The sequence below is a fragment of the Panthera uncia genome, assembly GCF_023721935.1.
Source record: "Panthera uncia isolate 11264 chromosome C1 unlocalized genomic scaffold, Puncia_PCG_1.0 HiC_scaffold_4, whole genome shotgun sequence".
NCBI classification, from domain to species: domain Eukaryota; kingdom Metazoa; phylum Chordata; class Mammalia; order Carnivora; family Felidae; genus Panthera; species Panthera uncia.
Window position 1 is genome coordinate 28285493 of NW_026057585.1, and position 22074 is coordinate 28307566.

Here is a 22074-nt window from a genome sequence, read left to right on the forward strand (position 1 = left end):
TCTTCTCTTCTCTTCTCTTCTCTTCTCTTCTCTTCTCTTCTCTTCTCAGTTTGCATTTAGTTGCTCGTATTTCCATGCCTCAATGGCCATGTTTCTGCCAGTAACTTCCAGTTTTATATTTCATACCTTTATTTCCAGTAGCTACCTTGTTGTTCTGTAGGTCTTTCTGTTAAAAGCAAGTCCCAAACCCAACCTACTATTTCTCTGTGCTCTCTAGTCTCAATCCTTTATTTCCTGTGTCAGTAAATGGCACCAGTTACCAGGCTAGGAGCCTCAGGCACACTAAACTTGCTTCTGCTTACTTCCCTGGGCCGAGTAATACCAGTCACGTGTAGCTTACCTTTAGCAGATCTCAGTTGACATTTTCTTTTCCCTTTCCAAATCATCATCTCACGTGCACTATTGCAGGGGTCTTCCAGTTGGTTTTCCTGGCTTCATCATCTCTATCTTCATCTTTTTATCCATTTTGGTTGGTACCTTCTAAAACACAGATCTGTGTTTTCATTTCTTGCATTTTATTTTAAAGTTTATTAATTTTGAGAGAGATTGAGAGGAAGAGCATGTGTGCATTGCAAGAACTAGAGAGGGGTTGAAAGAGAGAGAGACAGACAGACAGACAGAATCCCCCAAGGCTCTGCACTATCCACACTGAGCCCCTTGAGGGGTTCAGTCTCATGAACTGTGAGATCATGACCTGAGCCGAAATCAAGTGTGGGGCATTTAACTGACTGAGCCACCCAGGCACCCCATGTTCTCTTGGATTTTAACATTTGTTTTTTTTTTTTTTTTAATTTATTTTTGAGAGAGAGAGACAGAGCATGATCAGGAGAAGGGCAGAGAGAGAGGGAGACACAGAATCCAAAGCAGGCTCCAGGTTCTGAGCTGTCACCCCAGAGCCCAATGTGGGGCTCAAACTCACAAACTGCGAGATCATGACCTGAGCCGAAGTCAGATGCTTAACCGATTGAGCCACCCAGGCTCCTTTTGCATTTTATTTATTTATTTAAAAAAAAATTTTTTTTAACGCTTATTTATTTTTGAGACAGAGAGAGACAGAGCATGAACGGGGGAGGGGCAGAGAGAGAGGGAAACACAGAATCGGAAGCAGGCTCCAGGCTCTGAGCCATCAGCCCAGAGCCCGACACGGGGCTCGAACTCATGGACCACGAGATTGTGACCTGAGCTGAAGTCGGACGCTTAATCGACTGAGCCACCCAGGTGCCCCTCCTTTTGCATTTTAAAAGTCACTGCTCTCCCATTATCCTTGGCGCAAGATGTCTGGTTATTAATAATGTAGCCTCAGCTGCTTTTTCAAGCCATTTCTCCTACTTCTCCCTAAACCTCTCTCTTCCCATACCAGAGCCCTTATGGATTACAGAGCATGCTGGGTGCTCTCAGGCTCCTTTGCTTTTGTACTTGTCTCTCACCTAGCATATCTTCCCTTCCTTTCTCTGGTGGTCTCCCGCTTACTCATGCAAGGTCTCTATCTACATTGTTAGAGTCTGTAGGGAAGCTACACATGGCTCTTCCTGGCAGGTGGTTGGTTGCATCTTCTTTTAATTTATTTTACAGCACTTTTGCTACCTCTGGAGAGCTTATTTTCTTTGTCTGCCAGATTGTGGACTTTCCTAGAGCATTATCATGTCTCATCATCTCTGTATCCTGGGAGTGTGGCATGGGTTTTGTATATAATATATATTATCACATTGAATTCTCCAACTCAGTTCCACTTCAGTTAAAGGTTTGGAGAGAGGCAAAGCTTACAGTGGATGTGAACTGTAACCATACAGAAACTGCAAAGGAAATAAACTCAGAATCATAGAGTTTAAGGTTAGAGTGGGGGTTAGAAATAATCCTCTTTAAGTACCTTGAAAGATGAGAACAGGGAGGTTACATGCCCTGCCCAAGATCACACTCTGCCCAAGATCACACCGCTGGGGAGTAGTGCTTTTTTAAAAATTTCTCTGCAGTATACTCCACCCAACGGCCAAAATGGCCCCGATGAAGCCTAAGTCAGATCCTGTTATTCCTTTGCTTAAAACACTCTAATGTTTTTATCTTAGAGTAAAAGCCAGAATCCTTACAATGATCTGTAAAGCCCCACACAACTAGCCATCACTCCCTTGTCACATCCATTACCTTTTTGATCTCATTCCTGTGCTCTCTGGTTCACTCACTGTGCTCCAGCTTCCTGGCCTGCTGTCTGTTTCCTAACCAGGTCAGACATGCTGTCTCAGGACCTTTGCATGTGCTGTTTCCTTTGCTTGGAATATTTTTCTCTTAGATATCCACAGAGTTCATTTCCTGTAAGTCCTTACCCCAACAAAGAACCAAACCAAAGACCCCAAGTATTTCCTTTCCCTCTTCTTTGCTTTGATTTCTTAGCATTTATCTCTATCTCAGACACAATTTTATATTTTGTTTATAATTTGTCGCCTCTGACTAGAAGGTAAGCTCCATGAGGGCAGGGATTTTGGTATGTTTTGTTCCGTATTGAATCCCTGTACCTGGAACAGTGCTGGCATGGAGCAGGCACTTGATAAATATTCGTTAGATGAATAAATGAATGAGAAGATTTTGTGGATTTCCTATAGCTCCCGTTAAATGTACGCTTATGGCATTTCAAAGGGAAAACTATCAGATCTGTCTAGAAGGAGGAAAATCTGATGTTTAAAATGCCTCATTCAAGACCTGTCATACTAGAACATTGACCTCTTTTTAATTGACTGAAAACAGCAATCGTGGGCTCTCCCCAGCCTTACAAGTGGTTTGGGAAGACTCCCAGTTTACCTCTCACAGGCTTGGGCTTGCTGTGGTTTCTCTCTGCCTGTGATTTGCCCTTTAACCCATTGGGCTGCATAGATGAAAAGTAAACATAGCATTAAAGAAAAGAGCACGGGGAGAGGGTATAGGGCAGAGGAGCAGAATTTCCCTGCGGCCCTGACATCTTCCCTTGGCTCTGGGCCCATCTACAGGGCCACTCACCGACCTTCCTGAGTTGCTTCAGGGTACGCTCTAAGGAATAGTCTGGAGCCGGCAGGGCCAGATGACTCTTGAATTTGCTTTGATGTTCTAATTTCTTTGAAAAGAAAGTTAAGTTTAGGCCAAAGGGACAATGGAGAAAGGTTTTTTTTTTTCTTTTTTTTTTTAATTTTTTAAATTAAATTACCATCTTCATTTTGAAGAGAAGTTTTAACCCTTCTGAAGACAGGATTGCAGTTGAAATTACTGCCTGCTTCTGTCAGTGATGCTAGTGAGGAGTTAAGACTGGTGGGATTTGTTTTATGAAACCAGTGACTTAAATCCAAGGGACAGTAAGTTACAGTTCTGAAGAAGCTTTGATTCTTCAGGGTAGGGGTTATGTTGAATGAAGAGCATAATTTGTATTAGTGTAACAGTGATGTTAGAGTCATTTGCCTCCTGCCTCTTTTTTTTTTTTAAGTTTATTTATTTTTGAGAGACAGCGAGAGTGCAAGTACATGCAGGGAAGGGGCAGAGAGAGAGGGAGGGAGAGAGAGAATCACAAACAGGCTCTGTACTGTCAGTGAGGAGCCCGTTGTGGGACTCAAACTCATGAACCATGAGATCATGATTCAATAACCATGAGATCACGACCTGAGCTGAAATCAAGAGTCTGAGGATCAACCATCAACTGATCAACCAGACTGAGCCACCCAGGTGCCCTTCCTCCTACTCTTTTTGTGATAACATCATTGTGGTTCCTCATCAGGACAGGAAGCCCAGCTAAGGAAGTCAAAGGCTTAGGAGGAAGTTATTGGCCATGTACAAAGCTAACAGCATAATTTAACCCTTGGATTCAAAACTATCAAATTGAGAATAAATTGTCTTGAATGGAGATGTTATCAATGACCTGGTTAAAAATCATCATCACTACCATTTCCTGAACCCTAGGAACAAACTAGGTATTAACATAAAGCATTAACACATGCTTTACGTGTTACTAATTTACTTAATTCTAATAACAGCCCCCTTAGGAAAATAGAATCATTATTTCTATGTTATAGATGAGACTTGGAGGTATTTAGTGAGTTCCTCATAGTTCCACTGCTAGGAAGAGGCAGGGCAGGGATTTGAGGGCCTGGGGGCAGGGTTTCCCAACACTTCGCACTACGCTGTATGTAATCTCCAACAACACATCAAGCACACGCTTTATATTTACTAACTGCACTGTCTGCGATGCTTTTCTTTCCGATGTTGTCATAGCTCTGTCTTGCTCTGTCATAGCTCTGTCCCTGTGCTCAAATGTCACCTCATCTGAGAGGCCCTCTAAAAACGTTTCTGGTAACCAGTTCCTATGTGTGTGTGGGGCTGTCTTCCCACACACCACTAATTCTGACACTATTTACTCTCTACCTGGAGAGATAACATTCGATTCCACAGTCCCACAGGACTGCCTTCTGCTTGACGGGTCACAAGCCCAGGCTGCAGGTTGGAGATTCCCACAACCCCTCCTTGCGTTTGATTAACTTGCTAGAGCTGCTCACAGAACTCAGAAAAACATTTTACTTACTAGATTTCTGGTTTATTGTAAAAGGATATAACTCAACAATAGCCAGACGGGAGTGATACACAGTGCAAGGTGTGGAAAAAGGGCATAGAGCTTCCATGTTCCCTGGGCAAGGCACTCTCCCCAGTCTCCAAACCCCATCCTTTTGGGTTTTTACAGAGGCTTTGTTACATAGGCATGATTGATTAAATCTTTGGTGATTGGCAGTTGAGTCAACCTCCAGCCCCTCTCTGAAAAAGAACTGAAAGTTTCCACCCTCTAGTGAGCTGTTGGTTCTCCTGGTAAGCAGCCCCCATCCTGAGGTAGGGTCCAGAAGTCACCTCATTAACACAACAAAAGACACCTTTATTCCTGTCATCACTTAGGAAATTCCAAGGATTGTAGGAACTTTGTGCCAGAATCGGGGACTAAGACCAAATGTGTATTTCTCATTATAAATCACAATATCACAACTTCCGTGACCACCCTAGGTCTAAAATAATATTCCTCCTCTCAGCACTCTCTCTCCTTAACCTGCTTTATTTTTCTTTCATAGGACTTCGATCACTTGACACATTACAAATTTGTTGTCTTTCTCCCCCATGAGAAGGTAAGCTCCGTGAAAACAGTGCCGTGTTTAGTTCATTGCTATGTCCCCAGCTTCCCCAGCACTAGCCTGGCACGTGGTAGGTGCTAATAAATGTTTAGTGAATGAATGAATGAAGTGAAATAAAACCACCCATTGAGCCTTGCCTCTCTGGTTTCAAAACAAAATAACTTGTCATAGGTCGGATCGAATCATGCCCACTACAGTGCAGGGCCTGGTTGGCATCCATAGAGGAGGAGCTCCCATTTGTAGTGTTAAGAGAATCAGATAAACCTGGGCTCCAAATCTGGTGCCAGGACTTAGTAGCTGGTGACCCTGAGGCTGTTGAGTGTCTTGAAGCCTCACTTTTCTCACTACAAAGTAGTATTCTTGGGTTGTTGAGAGGATGAAATGAGAAATTGTAAAAAACGCAGTAGGTGCTCAATAGGTGGTAGCTGAGATATTTTGTGGGGTCAGAAGAGGAAAGCAGGGTGTTAGCCTCTACGAGGAAGGGGAACGTGGAATAAAAACATGAACAACCACAGAATAATTACAAAGCAGCATGCGGACAATTCTTGGCTGTGCTACAAACTAGCTGTGTAAAGGTGGGCCAGTCACTGAGCCTTTCTAATTCCTGGTTTGCTAATCTGTGAAATTAGAGAGCTGGAGTAGATGTTATCTATTTCTAACATTCTGGGTTGGCTCTGAGTAGAAGATAACACGGGACAAATTATCCACAAAATGTCAAGGAGACTGTTCGCAGTGGGATGGGATTAATTAGATTGTTTTTTGGAATGAGGTGAGGGGGATGAGTAGAGTTCTTGGAGTTTTAGGAATAGAGTAAAAATGGCAGTTTTGATAAATTGGGCAGATCTGACAATATTTAGGTTTTGTGTGTGTCTACATTGCTCAGAAAATAACGATTTAAATATATTTTGTTGGGGCGCGTGGGTGGCTCATTCGGTTAAACATCTGACTCTTGATTTTGGCTCAGGTCATGATCTCACGGTTTGTGGGATTGGACCCTGCGAGTGAGGCTCTGCATTGACAGTGTGGAGCCTGCTTGGGATTCTCTCTCCCTCTCTCTCTCTCTCTCTCCCCTTCCCCCTGCTCATGTGCTCTCTCTCAAAATAAACTTAAAAAATATTTTTGTTTATATCAGCTATGTATTAAAAGTAGTTACTATAGTCTTAGTATTTTATTTACACTTAGGTTGTCAAATTGAATGTTTTTCTTGGCTAGTACTTTCCAGTTTTGTTAAGTCATTCGTGCTAGCCATTACATGACCATGTATTTCAAATTTCCACAAGTGTGTTTGAAGTCTCATTTTATAGGAGGGATTCAGGATTAGTTGTTAGTACATATAATGACAATTATAAGTATGGTATAGAACAAAAGATTTTCTTGTTTAATCTCTTCGTATTAGAGATGAAGACATTAAAGCCCAGAATGGAGTGACTTGTCTAAGCTTGTAAAACATGTTGATGCCAGAACTCCTGTCTTTCCTGTTCCTTCGAAGCTGCCTGAGATACAGGTTCTTTCTTACACACAGCTGTTGTTTGTCAGTTTATCATTTATTATTGAGAAATGTTTTGATAATTCACCATCTTTCCATCCTTTTGACTGTAATGTACAGAATTGCGTTTGATACTTGCTACCCATTATGGTACCTTCATTGGATGCCTACTATATGCCACATAGGTAGACTACTACTGCTAGCCGGGAGACTGCAGTCCTTCTTTCTAGAGTGAACAGATGTAGGAAAGCCATGCCTGGAAGGAAATAATCACATAAACATCTATCTGCAGAGTTGACTTGAACTACATTCCAGGTGTCTAAGTTTAACTGTGTCTGAGGGAATCATAGGAGGCTTCCTTAAAGAAGTAATGCTTATACACAGAGTTGAGACCTGAAGATGTTAGTAAGTGGCTGTGTTAGGGAGATTACAGAGGATCACTGAGTTCTGACAGGGTTGGAACATTGCTTCTGAAAGCAAGGGCTTGGCCCTTTTGTGGGACTGAATTGAGGCAGGTGTGGCTGGAGCATACAGAGAATGAGGTCAGACTAAATAGGCAACATCCAGCAGTCATGGGAAGGGTTTTGGTCTTTATTCTTGACAGCAATGGGTGACTACTGAAGGATTTTAATTTTTTTTTTTTTTAATTTTATTTATTTATTTATTTATTTTTTACATTTATTTATTTTTGAGAGACAGAGTGACACAGAGCACGAGCAGGGGAGGGGCAGAGAGTGGAGACACAGAATCCGAAGCAGGCTCCAGGCTCTGAGCTGTCAGCAAGCCCAGAGCCCAGTGTGGGGCTCGAACCCACGAACCGTGTTTCACGACCTGAGCCGAAGTCGGATGCTCAACTGACTGAGCCACCCAGGTGCCCCAGGATTTTAATTTCTAATGTTTCACATGCCTCAGCTGCTGAGCCTTTTCTTTACCAAATAATCAGTTAAATAATTGAAATGTTGTCTTTTAAGGGATTACCCCCATTTAAGAGAAATAATGTTTTATTGGAAGTCAGTGGAAAGAAAGAAAAAAATGTGCTGAATTGTAATTAGCAGACTAGAATAGTCTATTGCTGAAGTATTTATTCTGAATTCGTTTATTTGCAGAATCCCTGTGAATGTAAATAAACGTGAATAAAATATTTTAGTAAATTACTAAATTACAAAATAGTCTAATGGAGGTCTAGTAGATGTAGCTTCCCAAAAGTTTTTTTTAATGGCCTAGTGCTTACTAGGGCCTAAGGGATGTTGACTGGAGTCCTGATACTCAGCTGTGCTGACTTTTGCTGGAATAATTGCAACTTCGTGATTCACTAGGCCCTTTTGGTGATAGCTGATTCCTCACTCCAGGCAGCTTGGTTGGTGCCATTGCCAGCATGAGTTCCTCAGCCTCCGGCTAAACCCCTGAAGCTAAATTGGGAATGGTAAGGTAGAATTGAGGAGGGCCCTGCAGCCGGATTCCTGAAACTTACACCAGTGCTGTTGAGGTAGTGAGTGGCTTTAGCACCCTTTCGCAGCAGCTTTGCAGTATTAGGACTATCTTTAGGACTCCTATCTTGTATTGAGTTTGGAGTCATTGTTTTTTGGTAATGGAGGTATTTTTTTGGAATTCTAGATGATGAAGTCTAAAATTAATACCGATTTTTGGTATAAACTATATTATCTCACTACTAGTAGTTTGCTTGGTTTTTTGAAAGCCTAGGGGTATTTTAGCCATAAAAAACTTCAGTGACTACTATTTAAAAAAAGTTTTTTTGATATTTATTTTTGAGAGAGAGAGAGAGCATGAACAGGGGAGGGGCAGAGAGAGAGAGAGAGAGAGAGAGAGACAGAATCTGAAGCAGGATCCAGGCTCTGAGCTGTCAGCACAGAGCTGGGCACCCCACATGGGGCTCGAATTCATGGACCACAAGATCATGACCTTAGCCAAAGTCAGACACTTAACCGCCTGGGCCACTCAGGTGCCCCACGTATACATATATTTTTAATGTACTTTGGGCCAGGTATTGTTTTAGGTAACATGCCCATATTCTATCTCACATATTATAATCAGAATGTCAGATAAGGGAGTGGTAGAGGCTGTCCAGTGTAACATGTCTGGGTAAGCCAGGTTTGGAATCCCCAAGTACAGTTCTCTATTAATTAGCTTATAGTTATGAGCAACAGCAATCTTTGAATCCAAAAATATTAAGTGTGAAGGATTGTCCTTGAAATATTGCAAGGGTGGGTGAAAAATCTTTCCTTTGTGAACTTGAATAAAACGTGGTCTTTTACAGCAGTATGAAGTGCATCCCTTTCTGCTGTATTTTGCTTGGGTAGTGAGATCTGTTGTGCTTGGGATAGACAGAGGGGCTTTTAAGGACTGGCTGAAGGTTAGCCTCAAGGTAACTAAGGATTCTGGGGCCAGAGATGTGTTGGTCATACTCTGGGTCAGGAATGAGGGTGGGCCAGGCCCTGGAGGTGCCGGGGAGAGCAGAGTCCAGCTTCTATGAACATCTTGTAACCTCCGTGCCTCCTGCCTCCCTTCATGTGGGAGTCTTCATGTGGAATTCCTTCCCATGTGTAAGGTAGTTCAAAAGTAATTCTTCTTTTCCTGCCACTGGCAGCCACAGAATGTTGGAACTTTAATCTTAGGCCTCAGGATTCATTCTCTTTGGTAGAGATAGCCTGCTGTGACAAATAATGATAGCTTTCATGCTGTTACACGTACAGTCTTATTTGATTCTTGCAACGACCCTGTTATGTAGGGAAGGTTATTTTCTTCTAAAAAATGAAGAAACCGAGTCTCCATTCTCATCTAAAACTCTTTTCTTGTGTGATCTGCTTCTAAGAGTCTTTTTTTTTAAAGGTTTTATTTTTTTAATGTTTATTTTCGAGAGAGAGAGAGAGAGAGAGCATGAGCAGGGGAGGGGCAGAGAGAGGGGAACAGAGGAGTCAAAGTGGGCTCTGCGCAGCAAGCCTGACATGGGGCTTGACCTTATGAACCATGAGATCATGACCTGAGCCAAAGTCAGATGCTCAATCAGCTGAGTCACCCAGGTGCCCCAAGATTTTACTTTTAATAACCTCTGTACCCAACATGGGGCTCAAGCTTACAACCCCAGGATCAAGAGTTGCATGCTTTACCAGATGAGCCAGCCACGAGGAGTCTCCATGGATTTTCCATGCACTCTAGGCTCCTTTCAGTATATTCTCAATAGGGTACTCAAGAAAATGTTTATTTATTTTTATTTTTTTTCCTGTTATATTGAGATATAATTGACATAATGTTGTGTAAGTTTAGGGTGCAAAACATAATGATATGTGTGTATATATAGCAAAATGATCACCACAATAAGTTTACTTAACATCCATCACCTCACTTAGTCACAGATTTTTTTTTCTTGTGATGAGAACTTTTAAGATTTACCCTCTTAGCAACTTTCAAATATGTAATACAGTATTGTTAACATGTAGTCATCATGTTGTATATTACATCCCCAGGACTTAATTGATCTTATAACTGGAAGTTTTTACCTTTTGATCATCTTCCCCCACTTCCTCCACCCCTAACCTCAGGCAACCATCAATCTGTTCTCTGTTTCCGTGAGTTCAGTTTTTAGATTCTACATATAAGTGAGCTCATAGACTGTCATATGAAATGTCTGAGTTATTTCACTTAGCGTAATGCCCACAAAGTCCTTCCATGTTGTTGGAAATGCAGCATTTCTTCTTTCTTTCTTTCTTTCTTTCTTTCTTTCTTTCTGGCTGAATAGTATTCCATTGTGTATATATACTGCATTTTTAAAAAATCCATTTACCTGTTGATGGACATTTAGGTTGTTTCCAGGGTCTTGGCTATTTTATTTATTATTTTTATTTATTTATTAATTTATAATTTTTTAAATCTTTATTCACTTTTGAGAGACAGAGACAGAGCATGAGTGGGGGAGGGGCACAGAGCGAGGGAAGATACAGAATCTGAAGCAGGCTCCAGGCTCTGAGCTGTCAGCACACACAGCCCGACGCGGGGCTCAAACCCGCGAACCGTGAGATCGTGACCTGAGCTGAAGTCGGACACTCAACCGACTGAGCCACCCAGGCGCCCCAAGGGTCTTGGCTATTTTAAATAATACTGCAGTGGACATAAGGGTGCAGATATCTCTTTACTTTAGCACAGTGGTTTCATTTCCTTTGGATGTATACCCAGAAGTAGAGTTACTAGATCATATATGGTAGTTCTATTTTTAATTTTATTCCAGAGACAGAGCGCGAGCAGAGGAGAGGGATGGAGGAGAGAGAGAGAATCTTAAGCAGGCTCCATACTCAGTGTGGAGTCCAGCGCGTGGCTAGACCTGACCTGAAATCAAGAGTCAGACACTCAACCAACTGAGCCACCCAGGCCTTCCCCCCTGCTTTTTAAAGTAAACTCTATGTCTAATGTGGGACTTGAATTCATGACCCTAAGATTAAGAGTTGCAACCTCTACCCACTGAGCCAGCCAAGCACCCCTATACGGGGGAAATCTTAACCCAATGGATCATAACTCTTCCCTGCTTAAACCCTTTCTTGAACCTTATTTCTGTCTCTCTCTTTTCTTTTTTGGCTTTGCAGCCTCTTTCCTTCCAGTGCCAGGGGCCTTTAATAGTTCCCGTACCTGGAAATCTTTTAAACCTCACTGTTTTAAACCTCTACTTATCCTTCAGGTTGTGGGTACTTTTCCTTTAGAGCTCTTATCATAGCATGTAATTACAAATTTGTGAGCATTTGTGGGTTTATCCCACCAGACTTTAAGCCCATGAGGGCACAGAACGTATCTTGTTCCTTGGCTGTTATATTCCCATTGCCTGACACAGAGTAAGCAATAACTAAAGACCTACTGAAGGAAGAAATAAAGCTCAGAAAATTAAATATCTTACCTAATGTCACAATAGGTGTTACTTCTACTAAATACAAGCTCCATGAGGGCAGGATTTTTGGTTCCTTTTTCAGTGCTGTAGCCTTGGCATCTTCAACAGCACCTGGCTCATCGTAGTATTTGTTGAATGTTGATTGCGTTTGAATGTGATTCCAAAGAGTTCTTATCCAAATCCAGAACTTTCCCCCTTTCGCCAAATCTGTCTGAAAATGGGGATTTGGAATTAACCAGTTTCTTTGTATAGTAGAGAAATCTGAGACTTGCTGTTGTGATTCAGTAAGGTGGCTTTGCTTTCTCTGTGTACAGGTCTTAAAGGGCATCCAAATGTCATCAGACAAACAACAGTATCTCTTCTACATCCTGTATACCCCTTTTTATAAGCTGCCAAGCTAGATATTGATGTCATCCATCCTGCCTCTTTTTTTAAATCCCCTGAATAACATGTTGAATAACCATGAGATGAATTCCTTTACCAACTTTTCTTTAACCATTTACAGACTTAGCAGTATATTTTCTCCCCAAAATTCACGTACATGGCCAACCAGAAACATTTTAATGATCCATTAAAAAGTAATTTCATGTTTAAGGGACCAGAAACTCAGGTGTTATTTTGGTGTTTTTTAAAATTCCACTCAATGGTATTTTTTTTTTTTTATTCTACTCAATATATTTCTGTCTTGAAGATCTTCAGATTTGTTGAATATTTTCCTCATTGACCAAAGTCTTAGTGTTAAGATAGGACAATGCACATGTTTGTGCTTCATCTTGCCCTTTGCATTTTCAGAGAGCTTGGGAGTCATACCACATTACCATGGATTCTTTATTTATTATAGTTGCCACCTTTAGTCCTGAAGTCAAGTCGTAGTTTGAGATCCATAATGGTTTGTACAGAGGGTATATGTCAGTGTGGAAGTCCCAGTGTGTGATGGCAGCCCTGTCAGGCTTCTCCCTCTCTTGGAAAAACTGTTTTCAGAGATTGAGAATTGAGGGGGAGAAAATGGTGTCTTGTTTTTGGTGACAGATCTGGATCTGGGAGGTAGAGCCTGCCATGGGAAGACCTGGTTTCTACTCTTGAAGCTGCGGTATTATTTTGGGCAAGTGCTGGGCTTGGAGACTGTGTTCCTCTTCATCATTGAAATCATGTTGCTCTCTTCTACCTTTAAAAGCTATGATGGGGGCGCCTGGGTGGCTCAGTCGGTTAAGCGTCCGACTTCGGCTCAGGTCATGATCTCACGGTCTGTGAGTTCGAGCCCCGTGTCGGGCTCTGTGCTGACAGCTCAGAGCCTGGAGCCCGTTTCAGATTCTGTGTCTCCCTCTCTCTCTGACCCTCCCCTGTTCATGCTCTGTCTCTCTCTGTCTCAAAAATAAATAAACGTAAAAAAAAAATTTTAAAAGCTATGATGTATCTCTAGCATGCTAATTCCTTTAATTGAGAAATAGATCCACTCCAAGTTAATTGTAAGTTCTGATTTTGAATAATCTTGTGGATATAGCCAGAGCTATTTGATCATCAGACAGTGTGGGGCAGCATGCTCTGTTTAATGGCCTCAGAAATAGAGGAACTCTGAAATTAGAAGAATTAGGGGTGCCTGGGTGGCTCAGTTGGTTAAGTATGCTACTTTTGATCTCAGCTCAGGTTTTGATCTCAAGGTTATGAGTTCAAACCCCATGTTGGGCTCTGAGCTGGTCATGAAGCCTATTTAAAAAAAAATTAGTAACACATTCGTGTGTGTGTGTGTGTGTGTGTGTGTGTGTGTGTGTGTGTGTGTGTTTTAAATCCATTAAACTCTTAGAATTTTTTTTCTGCTCATTTGTAGGTACTAAAAGTTCTGGTACCCTTTGAATGGAACACATTACTTTGACATGTAAACAAAATGAGTGGACCCCACATTGTTCTTTCAAGATTGCAGAGTACCTTATTGATATTTCTAAAAGAAGCATTTAGTTCATGAAGTCCAAAGAGATTCAGTGAGTTTGGAAAACCAGGGTGGTGAGTCTGGTCTTTACAAATTGAATGTGATAGAACCTTACAGAAAAAAGAGGAGTTTTTATTTCCTCAGTTTTATTTCAGATCTACAACTTAAAAAAATTTTTTTAATGTTTATTTTTGAGAGAGAAAGCGCGTGTGCAAGAGCATGAGCAGGGGAGGGGCAGAGAGAGAGAGAGAGAGAGAGAGAGACAGAATCTGAAGCAGGCTCCAGGCTCTGAGCTGTCAACACAGAGCCAGATGTGGGGCTTGAACTCACAGACCACGAGATCGTGACCTGAGCCCAAGTTGGATGCTCAACCGACCGAGCCATTCAGGCACCCCTCAGATCTGCAATTTTTTAGAAGCCTCAGTCATGCAGCATTGTTCTAGTTGGGGAACTGATCCCTAAACTATATGCTGATATGTGCAAGTCTTGGCCAAAATTGGAGTTTCACAGAACGGGAATGACACGCTTCCCTTTTTATTCTCCTCTGCCTTAGGATCCTGTCACCACTTTGAGAAGATTAGACAAAAACTCTTTGCAGTTTATTTTCTTTTTGAACAAGTTACATTACGAAGGGACTTTTAAGCTACAAGAAGAAAAGCTCCCTCTTTGTTAGAAGCAGCAGTGTGCAGTTTCAACTTGTCCTGGACTTCCTCGGAGATGTTTTAAGATCCGGTGTAAACTTGCTGTGGTTTGCCTTTGGGCATCAAACTGTTTAGCTTGGCTCTGTTATATCTGTAATTGCTGCATTTTAATAATTGCCCAATATTCTTGTCAGCAATTTGCAGTCTATATTTTTAATAGAACGTTTTGCCTTTCTTTTCCCCAGGTTCATTCAGACCTGGTTTAAGCCCCTGGATTAATTCTCACAGTCCCACAGACCCTCTGCAGCTGTGGGTAGGGGGTGACACATGCTCATTAAATATTCCCACAAGCCTTGTGCTGGTTATAGTTTATGTGCTCCATAAAAACCCTCTGGGAAGCCATCTTCTCCTCAGATCTCCTTACAGGCTTTGCTTTGCAAAAATTGCCCTTAGCATTTGCTCAAATAACATATTCTTCTGGAGAGAGTTTTCCTTATCAATCCATTCAGGAAATTTAATTTTTTGAAGGGAAAAAATAGGGACAAATTATTTGCCGTGATTGACTTTTTAAGTTCACGGAGGAGACTTCCATTTCATCTGAGGTGAATGTGGAATTACAGTGACAGCAGTGTTGGATTCAGGGGATGATTGAAGTCAATTTCATGGCTTCCAAAATTACCTAATTTAGTCAGTTTTGAGACAGACCGTTGTGTCACAATGACTTGTGCCTCTACTTGACTGGCAATTTTGTTCTTTTAGTGATTCTATTCTTTAACTTCTCTCCTTTTTGTATCTGTTAAAGTGTTCATTTTTCAGTAAACAAAAGATTGAACTGGTTTTTACAGTAGCTAAGGATTATATTAATAACCACACCCGAATTTCTCCACTGTATCGAGGTATAAAAATCCCTCAAAAGTAATGCACAGGTAGCATTTATTGATTGCTTATTATGTGCTCTGTGCTGTTCTAAGCTTTACACACACACACACACACACACACACACACAATCCTCACAATAGCCCATATGATAGGTTTATGCATGCAGAATAATCTACCCAGCATAACCCATTTGGTAGGTGACAGAGTAAATTCATACCTAGGCAGGCTTTTAACGGTTACCATAATCCATGTTCTATTCATACTGGGCTTTTAATCACTGTCTGTCTCTCTCTCTCTCTCTCTCTCTCTTTTTTTTTTTTTTTTTTTTACGTTCATTCATTTATTTTTGAGAGAGAAAGCAGAAGAAGGGGAGGGGCAGAGAGAGAGGCAGAGAGAGAGAGAATCCAAGCAGGCTTTGCACTGTCAGCCCAGAGCTCCATGTGGGGTTCCATCTTAAGAATCCTGAGATTATGACCTGAGCCAAAATCAGGAGTTGGACGCTTAACTGACTGAGCCACCCAGGAGCCTCTTTGTAATCACAATATTACATCAAAATTGAACAACCGTACCTCCTGCATATGTAACAGTTTAGTTTCAAGGCATACATAAATAATTCTTTTTGATATTAGGACCTGATTGTTATTATTTCTGGATAGGTAATACCTGCAATACCCCAATGGTACAAAACTCAAATGAGAATCAGTAAAAACGCTCCTGTGCTCTCCCACCTCTGTCCCCAATCGACCTCTTTCCCTCCTTCTCACAGGCAGTTAGTTTACTACTGAAAAGAGCCATTTTAAATATCTTTTCTCGAACACTTGATTCCATGAACTAAGATCACTTAATTAGAAACTCATTTTGCCGTTATCTTTTTATATTTTTGTACTGTATCTACAAGTACCCAAACTGGCTTTATCTGTGAAGTTAGCAAGCCGGTTCTGTAGATAGTATTTCCTGCGTGAGGGTAACAAAGCTGTAGTCCCCAGCTATTCGAATTGGTTCCTGAAAACTCCATGATCTTATCTGCTCAGCACCTAGATCAGGCAGGGTCTTTGTGCTTTTAGCCATGCCCTTACACAGTGCCTGGAACATAGTAGGTGCTCAATAAATGCTTGTTGAATTGAACAACTTCTGTGGGTTGTGCCAGGATATAGGGCTGGAGAATATATTTGGTGCTTCTAAATGAGGTAATCTTTAGGGCCATAGGAGGGATATTCAAGTTAAACAAACCACCATAAAACTTGTTCTTCAAGGCTCTGGTTAGCATAAGGTTAGAAAGGACCTCTGGATCCTCTGGTCCAGTAATCAGAGAGAGAGTCTCAGAGGGGATTGAGAGACAGGGAAGACTTTCCTCCTATTAAAATGTTGTCAGACAGTTGACATGAGAATCTCTCCTTTTGATGGTTCTTTTTTTTTTTTTTTTAAGATTTGTTATTAATGTATCTTAATTTGGTACTTGTAATGACTGTCATTATAACAATAGATTGAGTCTCTGATCAGAGTTCTTTGTATTTCCTTGTTGACACTAGGAAATTCATATATCAAGTGTCATTGATTACTTTAGTGCCACAGCGTAACTGGTAATATTCTATTGTAGATGCACCTTGATTTTCTTCTGTATTCCTGAAAATATTATATAAAACCAAAGGTTTAAAGTGTCTGGGGCACCTGGCTGGCTCAGTCAGTGGAGTGTGCAACTCTTGATCTCAGGGTTGCAGGTTTGAGCCCCATGTTGGGTGGAGAGATTACTTAAAAAATAAAGGGGGGGGGTCAAAAATAAGCATTTCTTTATAAAAGTATTTGCTTTAAAAATCTTTATTAGGTAATTAGCACCCCTCACTTCAGTTCCTGGAGTGCTGTCTAAGCATGTTTTAAGATAAATTTATCTTACACCCTTTAGAAATTCTTTTATTATTATTATTTACTTATTTAAAAACATTTTTTAGGGGCGCCTGGGTGGCTCAGTCGGTTGAGCGTCGGACTTCAGCTCAGGTCACGATCTCGCGGTCCGTGAGTTCGAGCCCCGCATCGGGCTCTGGGCTGATGGCTCAGAGCCTGGAGCCTGCTTCTGATTCTGTGTCTCCCTCTCTCTCTGCCCCTCCCCCGTTCATGCTATGGCTCTCTCTGTCTCAAAAATAAATTAAAAAAAAAAAAAGTTAAAAAAAAACAAAAAACAGTTTTTTAATGTTTATTTTTGAAGGAAAGAGAGACAGAACCTGAGCAGGGGGAGGGGCGAAGAGACAGGGAGACACAGAATCCAAAATGGGCTCCAGGCTCTGAGCTGTCAGCAGCAGAACCCAGCGAGGGGCTTGAATTCACAAACTGCGAGATCATGACCTGAGCTAAAGTCGGTCGCTTAACTGACTGAGCCACCCAGGTGCCCCAAATGCTTTTTTTTTTAATGTTTATTTATTTATTTTGAGAGAGAGAACCAGAAAGAGCATGCACATGCCCAGGAGGGGCAGAGAGAGAGAGTGAGGAAAGAGGGAGAGAAAATCCCAATTGACTCGGGGCTTAATCCCACAAACCGTGAGATCATTACCTGAGCTGAAATCAAGAGTCAGACACTCAACCGACTGAGCCACCCAGGCACTCTTAGAAATTGTTCATTTCACTTTAATGTGTTTTTGAAAAGGTGTTTCTGCGTTAAGTTTTCTTCTTGAAATATGTTTATTTTTACAGGCAATTTGAAAATTGGAAAGAAGGATTTTTTAAGGCCACTTCTGATTTGCAAAGTCTGTCTACAATCTGAAGAAGTCTCGGCTGAGGGTGACTAAATGGGGCACGCTTCTGGAGAAATCAAAATGGCTTCTTACTATGTGATTGCCATGTTTGCCTTGCTGAGTTCCTGTGTAGCCACTGCCGGTGAGTTGTATAATATAGGTTGCAGGCTCATTATATTCTTCTGGGTATATTTTTCCTCAGTCTCTTCAGTTTGGAAAAATTTAGGAAATGTGATGCTTATGCAAAACGTATTTATGTTCTTCGAGGAAATAAAATATTTGACCACAGATTACATAGTATGTTTGCCTGTGTTACATTTTTTTTTTTTTATTTTTTTTTTCAACGTTTTTTTTTTTTTATTTATTTTTGAGACAGAGAGAGACAGAGCATGAACGGGGGAGGGGCAGAACTAGACTGGTGCTAGACATTCTCATGTTCGCGATGTAGATACCTAACTAACCATCAGTGGTGAGATAGGTAGAGAACAAATATGCTAATGTTTAAACCTGCTTCATTTTGTTACATGCATAGATTACATTTCTTTTCTTGTCCTAAATGAAAATTTCAAGAAAGCCTTTTTGTTCTTTATCATAAAATAAATAGGTCTTGTAGATAGAGGTGACATTCCATCTCTGCAGAGATGCTTGGGAGGTTATTAATTTTGTCTATTCAGATATTTTAATGTGTAACTTTAGGAAAAGTACAGAACTGTGCTTCCTGGAGGCCATCAGAGTATGAGATTGGAGATAAGAAGAAACAAAAGATTTGGTGGGAACATTGTCGCTTCAGTAAGAGTATTAGATCCCCCACACCAACATCTTAGCGTTCCCAGTCAGGGTTACTTAACAAATTTGGAAGCTTAATTTGCCCTATTTTGTGGTAATTTGCTTTGTGTCTGTTCTATAATGAGCTACATGAAAGAATTTGTTGGACCAGTTCTGTGAAGTGGCTGGTCTCCACAAGAGTACATGCATTAACTTGGAAAATGATTAGCCTCTTGGTTTTGGCTATTGAATTCACCTACAGATGAGATGATAGTGATCATAATAATAACCATTTATTGAGTGTGCACTACAGCCAGGCACAGGGCTAAACAGTTACAGGATATAACAGTGAATAAGGATGTTATTTCATGAGCTGTCTTAATCACAACTGTAAGGTAGGTAGGATTATTTTGTCCCGTTTTACAGTTGATGAAATGAGGTATGGAGTGATTAAATAATGGGCACAGCATCGTGCTGCTGGGAAGTGGAGGAGCCAGGTTTTACCTCTATGCTCTTATCCTCTGTGCTCTACTGAAGAAGCCAGTAAGAAGCTGTTAAGGCTCCAGTAGACTCAGACCAGGAGTCATTTGGAGGCACAGGCTGAGTGAAAGTCAGTTTGTAGAACTTGGTTTATGGGATTGGACAGCAGATTGTCCCTCTTGTTGCAAATACCTTGGGAGAAAGTTGCTAGTTTTTTTGTTTTGTTTTTTAAATGATGGTGTGAATTTGAACTGCCCACTCTCTGTAAGCAGTTTCATTTTGCCTCATGATTGAAGAGTTATTTGTCTTTTAGCCTCTGTGTCAAAATTGATCTTAATTAAAATTTAATTGAAAAGTAGTAGCGAGAGAGAGAGAGAGAGGGAGGGAGGGAGGGAGAGATGGCTTGATTGAAAATGTGCCTTTAAAAAAAAAAGTGTTGTTTTGATGACAAGAGGTATAATCATACCTGGTGGGTTTGAGGCAGAATTTTCTGCTTTCACTGATGCCTGGAACAGACTGAAAAACATAACTGAAGAAGATACTTCATGGGAAAGTGGTGAGTTTGATGACTCTGTATAACCTTGATGTATTAGATAATGAATCAGTTTTGGTTAAGACCTTCCTTTTTCTTCCAGGCCATCGGTAAAATATTTTTTTGAATTGTATACATAATCAAAATTTTGCTGAAAATTACAGTAAAATTGAAGGTATAGTAGAGTTACAAATTTTGTAGCAACCTGAAGCAAGTGATTAATGGTAGAGGTAGAGATACCTTTTTTTAATGCTAAATTTTTATTGAAATACAGTTTACATAGAGAAATGTACACATGAAGTGTGTAGCTCAGTATATTTTCACAAACTGAACACAACTATGTGAATAGCACTAGAGGTGCCTTTTTGAACAAACTATTGCCTAAACGAATGAATAAGAAGGAAGAAATGTTTTGTATATACTGATAGCCAGTAAATCACATATTCACTGAGTCCTTCTAAGTGCAAAGCACAGCACTAGTCACTTAGGGTCATACAAAGGAATGTTAAGATTCATCCCTTCCTTTGAATCATTTGTACTTTAGGTATATAAAATAAAACCATACAACAAAATAATCAGTATATGGTGAATACCAAATAAAAGCCAAAAGACCTCAGAGAGGTCAGAAGGGGAAGCCCTGGTGGATTGGAGCAGCTAGGGAGAGCTTTGTGGATGTGCGGATGTGCTCCATCTTTTTTTTGTTTTTTGTTTTTTGAGAGAAAGGGAGAGAGTGTGTGCATGCGTGAATGTGCAGGAGAGGGACAGAGAAAATCTTTTTTAAAAATGTTTTTTATTTTTTATTTTTGAGACAGGGCACAAGTGGGGGAGGGGCAGAGAGAAAGGGGGACAAAGGATCTGAAACGGGCTCTGTGCAGACAGCCGTGAGCCCAAAGTAGGGCTGGAACTCAGAACTATGAAATCACGGGATCGTGACCTGAGCTGAAGTCGGACACTCAGCTGACTGAGCCACTGAGGTGCCCCAAGAGAGAGAATTTAAAGCTGGCTCCATATCCAGCATGGAGCCTGACCCAGAATTTGATCTCATGACCATGAGATCATGACCTGAGCCAAAATCAAGAGTCGGACGCTTAGGGACTCCTGGGTGGCTCAGTCAGTTAAGCATCTGACTCTTGATTTTGGTTCAGGTCAGGATCTTACAGTTCCTGAGATCAAGCTCTGTGTCAGGTTCTGGGCTGACAAGGTGGAACCTGCTTGGGATTCTTTCTCTTTCTCTCTCTCAAAATAAATAAATAAACATTTAAAAAAAAAAAAAAGAGTTGGACGTTTAACTGAGTCACCCAGGTGCCCTGATGTGCTCGATCTAGAACTCTGTTTTGAAGGCCAGTCAGAATCTAAAAAGACAAAGGCACGGGGTTGACCAGATGCGGGGAACCATACCTAGCATGATACATGGCACATAAGAGCTCGATGTGTTTTTAAAGGGTGGATGACCTGGAGAAGTGGTACGGGAACATAGCAGGAGGTCTGTTTGGAAGGAGGGATGGGAGTAGATTGTGGAGGGCCTTAAATGTCAGAGCGAGGCTTGTGGTTTTCATTTTGAGGTTTGGATTCTCTCTTTTTCCATTCCCATGTAGCCAAAGATATATACTGTTTAATCTTAGAATTCAAACTGTGGCTTCAGAAAGTGAGGCTGAGAATATGGTTTCATTAGCTTCAAAGACAAAACTGATTAGCATATAGGCCAATAATTTATCAAGGGCTTGCTTTCTGCTAGCTAATTTCTTTTGTCTTTATAAGAAACCCTATGAAGTGGGTGTTAGTATTATCCTAATTTGCATTTTACAGATGAGGAAACTGAGACTCAATTTGGTTAGTAATTGTATGAAGACCCATAACTAATAAGTGACAGAACTGGGACTTGAACTGAACTCGGGCAGTTTGCTCTAGAATCCAGCCCATCCAATATTCCACTGGTACCTCTGTGTAGGAGCCACCAACGAGTCATCCTGGGACAAGGTTAAACTTTCAACTTAGAAGAGATATCTAAATCATCAGAATGGAAGGACCCTCAAATAATGGGTCATCTTTATTTGCGTTCTTATTTCACTGACATGACTGTGAAGGTCTATTGTAGGGTTCTTGGTAGTGGAAGGGATAGTTAACCAGGGAGGGCAGAGAACAGCACAACACATAAAATGAACTCAAGTCAGGATACTAGGCCTGTTCTAGCTCCATAGATTAGCCTGGGCCTTTAGTGAAAGCCTTTCCTTCTCTGCTGTGTTTGAGGGTGAAGGAGGCAAGGAAAGGCCAGCAAGCCGCCTCCTAGGGTTAGAGATTGCTTTGACAAAACTCATATTTTTCCTCCCCTCTCTTTTTCCTGGGTCATCTTACAGCACTGTGGGTAGGGAGGGCCTTGCTCTTGGTGAACAAGAGCTGTGTGAGGACCATTAAGCTTCCTGGTTAGAAATTATCTTAGGTTTTTGGCACCTTGTCTTAGATTCTGCAGTCTCTCTAAGAAAAGTGGAAAGTTAAAAACATAAATGCTTGCTCCTGTGGGCTTAAGGCTAAGTTTTCAGTTTAAGAATTGTTCGACTACACATCTTTTGAAAATAATTAATTTCTCTCTCCGAGGCTTGCCAGAGTTAGATAGGGCTACGTTTCCAGGAGCCTTA

The 22074-nt window shown here is 41.1% G+C and overlaps 1 protein-coding gene across 2 annotated transcripts in view; it reads left to right on the top strand.

The window, feature by feature from the left end:
• The window catches only part of TGFBR3 (transforming growth factor beta receptor 3), a 207212-nt gene that overhangs the window by 8767 nt on the left and 176371 nt on the right, over positions 1-22074 (top strand). Inside the window, exons 2-3 of one of the 2 annotated variants that reach the window (XM_049616798.1) lie at positions 5064-5117; positions 17624-17806. In XM_049616798.1, the coding sequence (XP_049472755.1) occupies positions 17719-17806 (88 nt within the window). In that variant the 5' untranslated portion in view covers positions 5064-5117; positions 17624-17718. The remainder of the gene's footprint in view (positions 1-5063; positions 5118-17623; positions 17807-22074) is intronic. The other variant, XM_049616797.1, reaches the window with a different exon arrangement.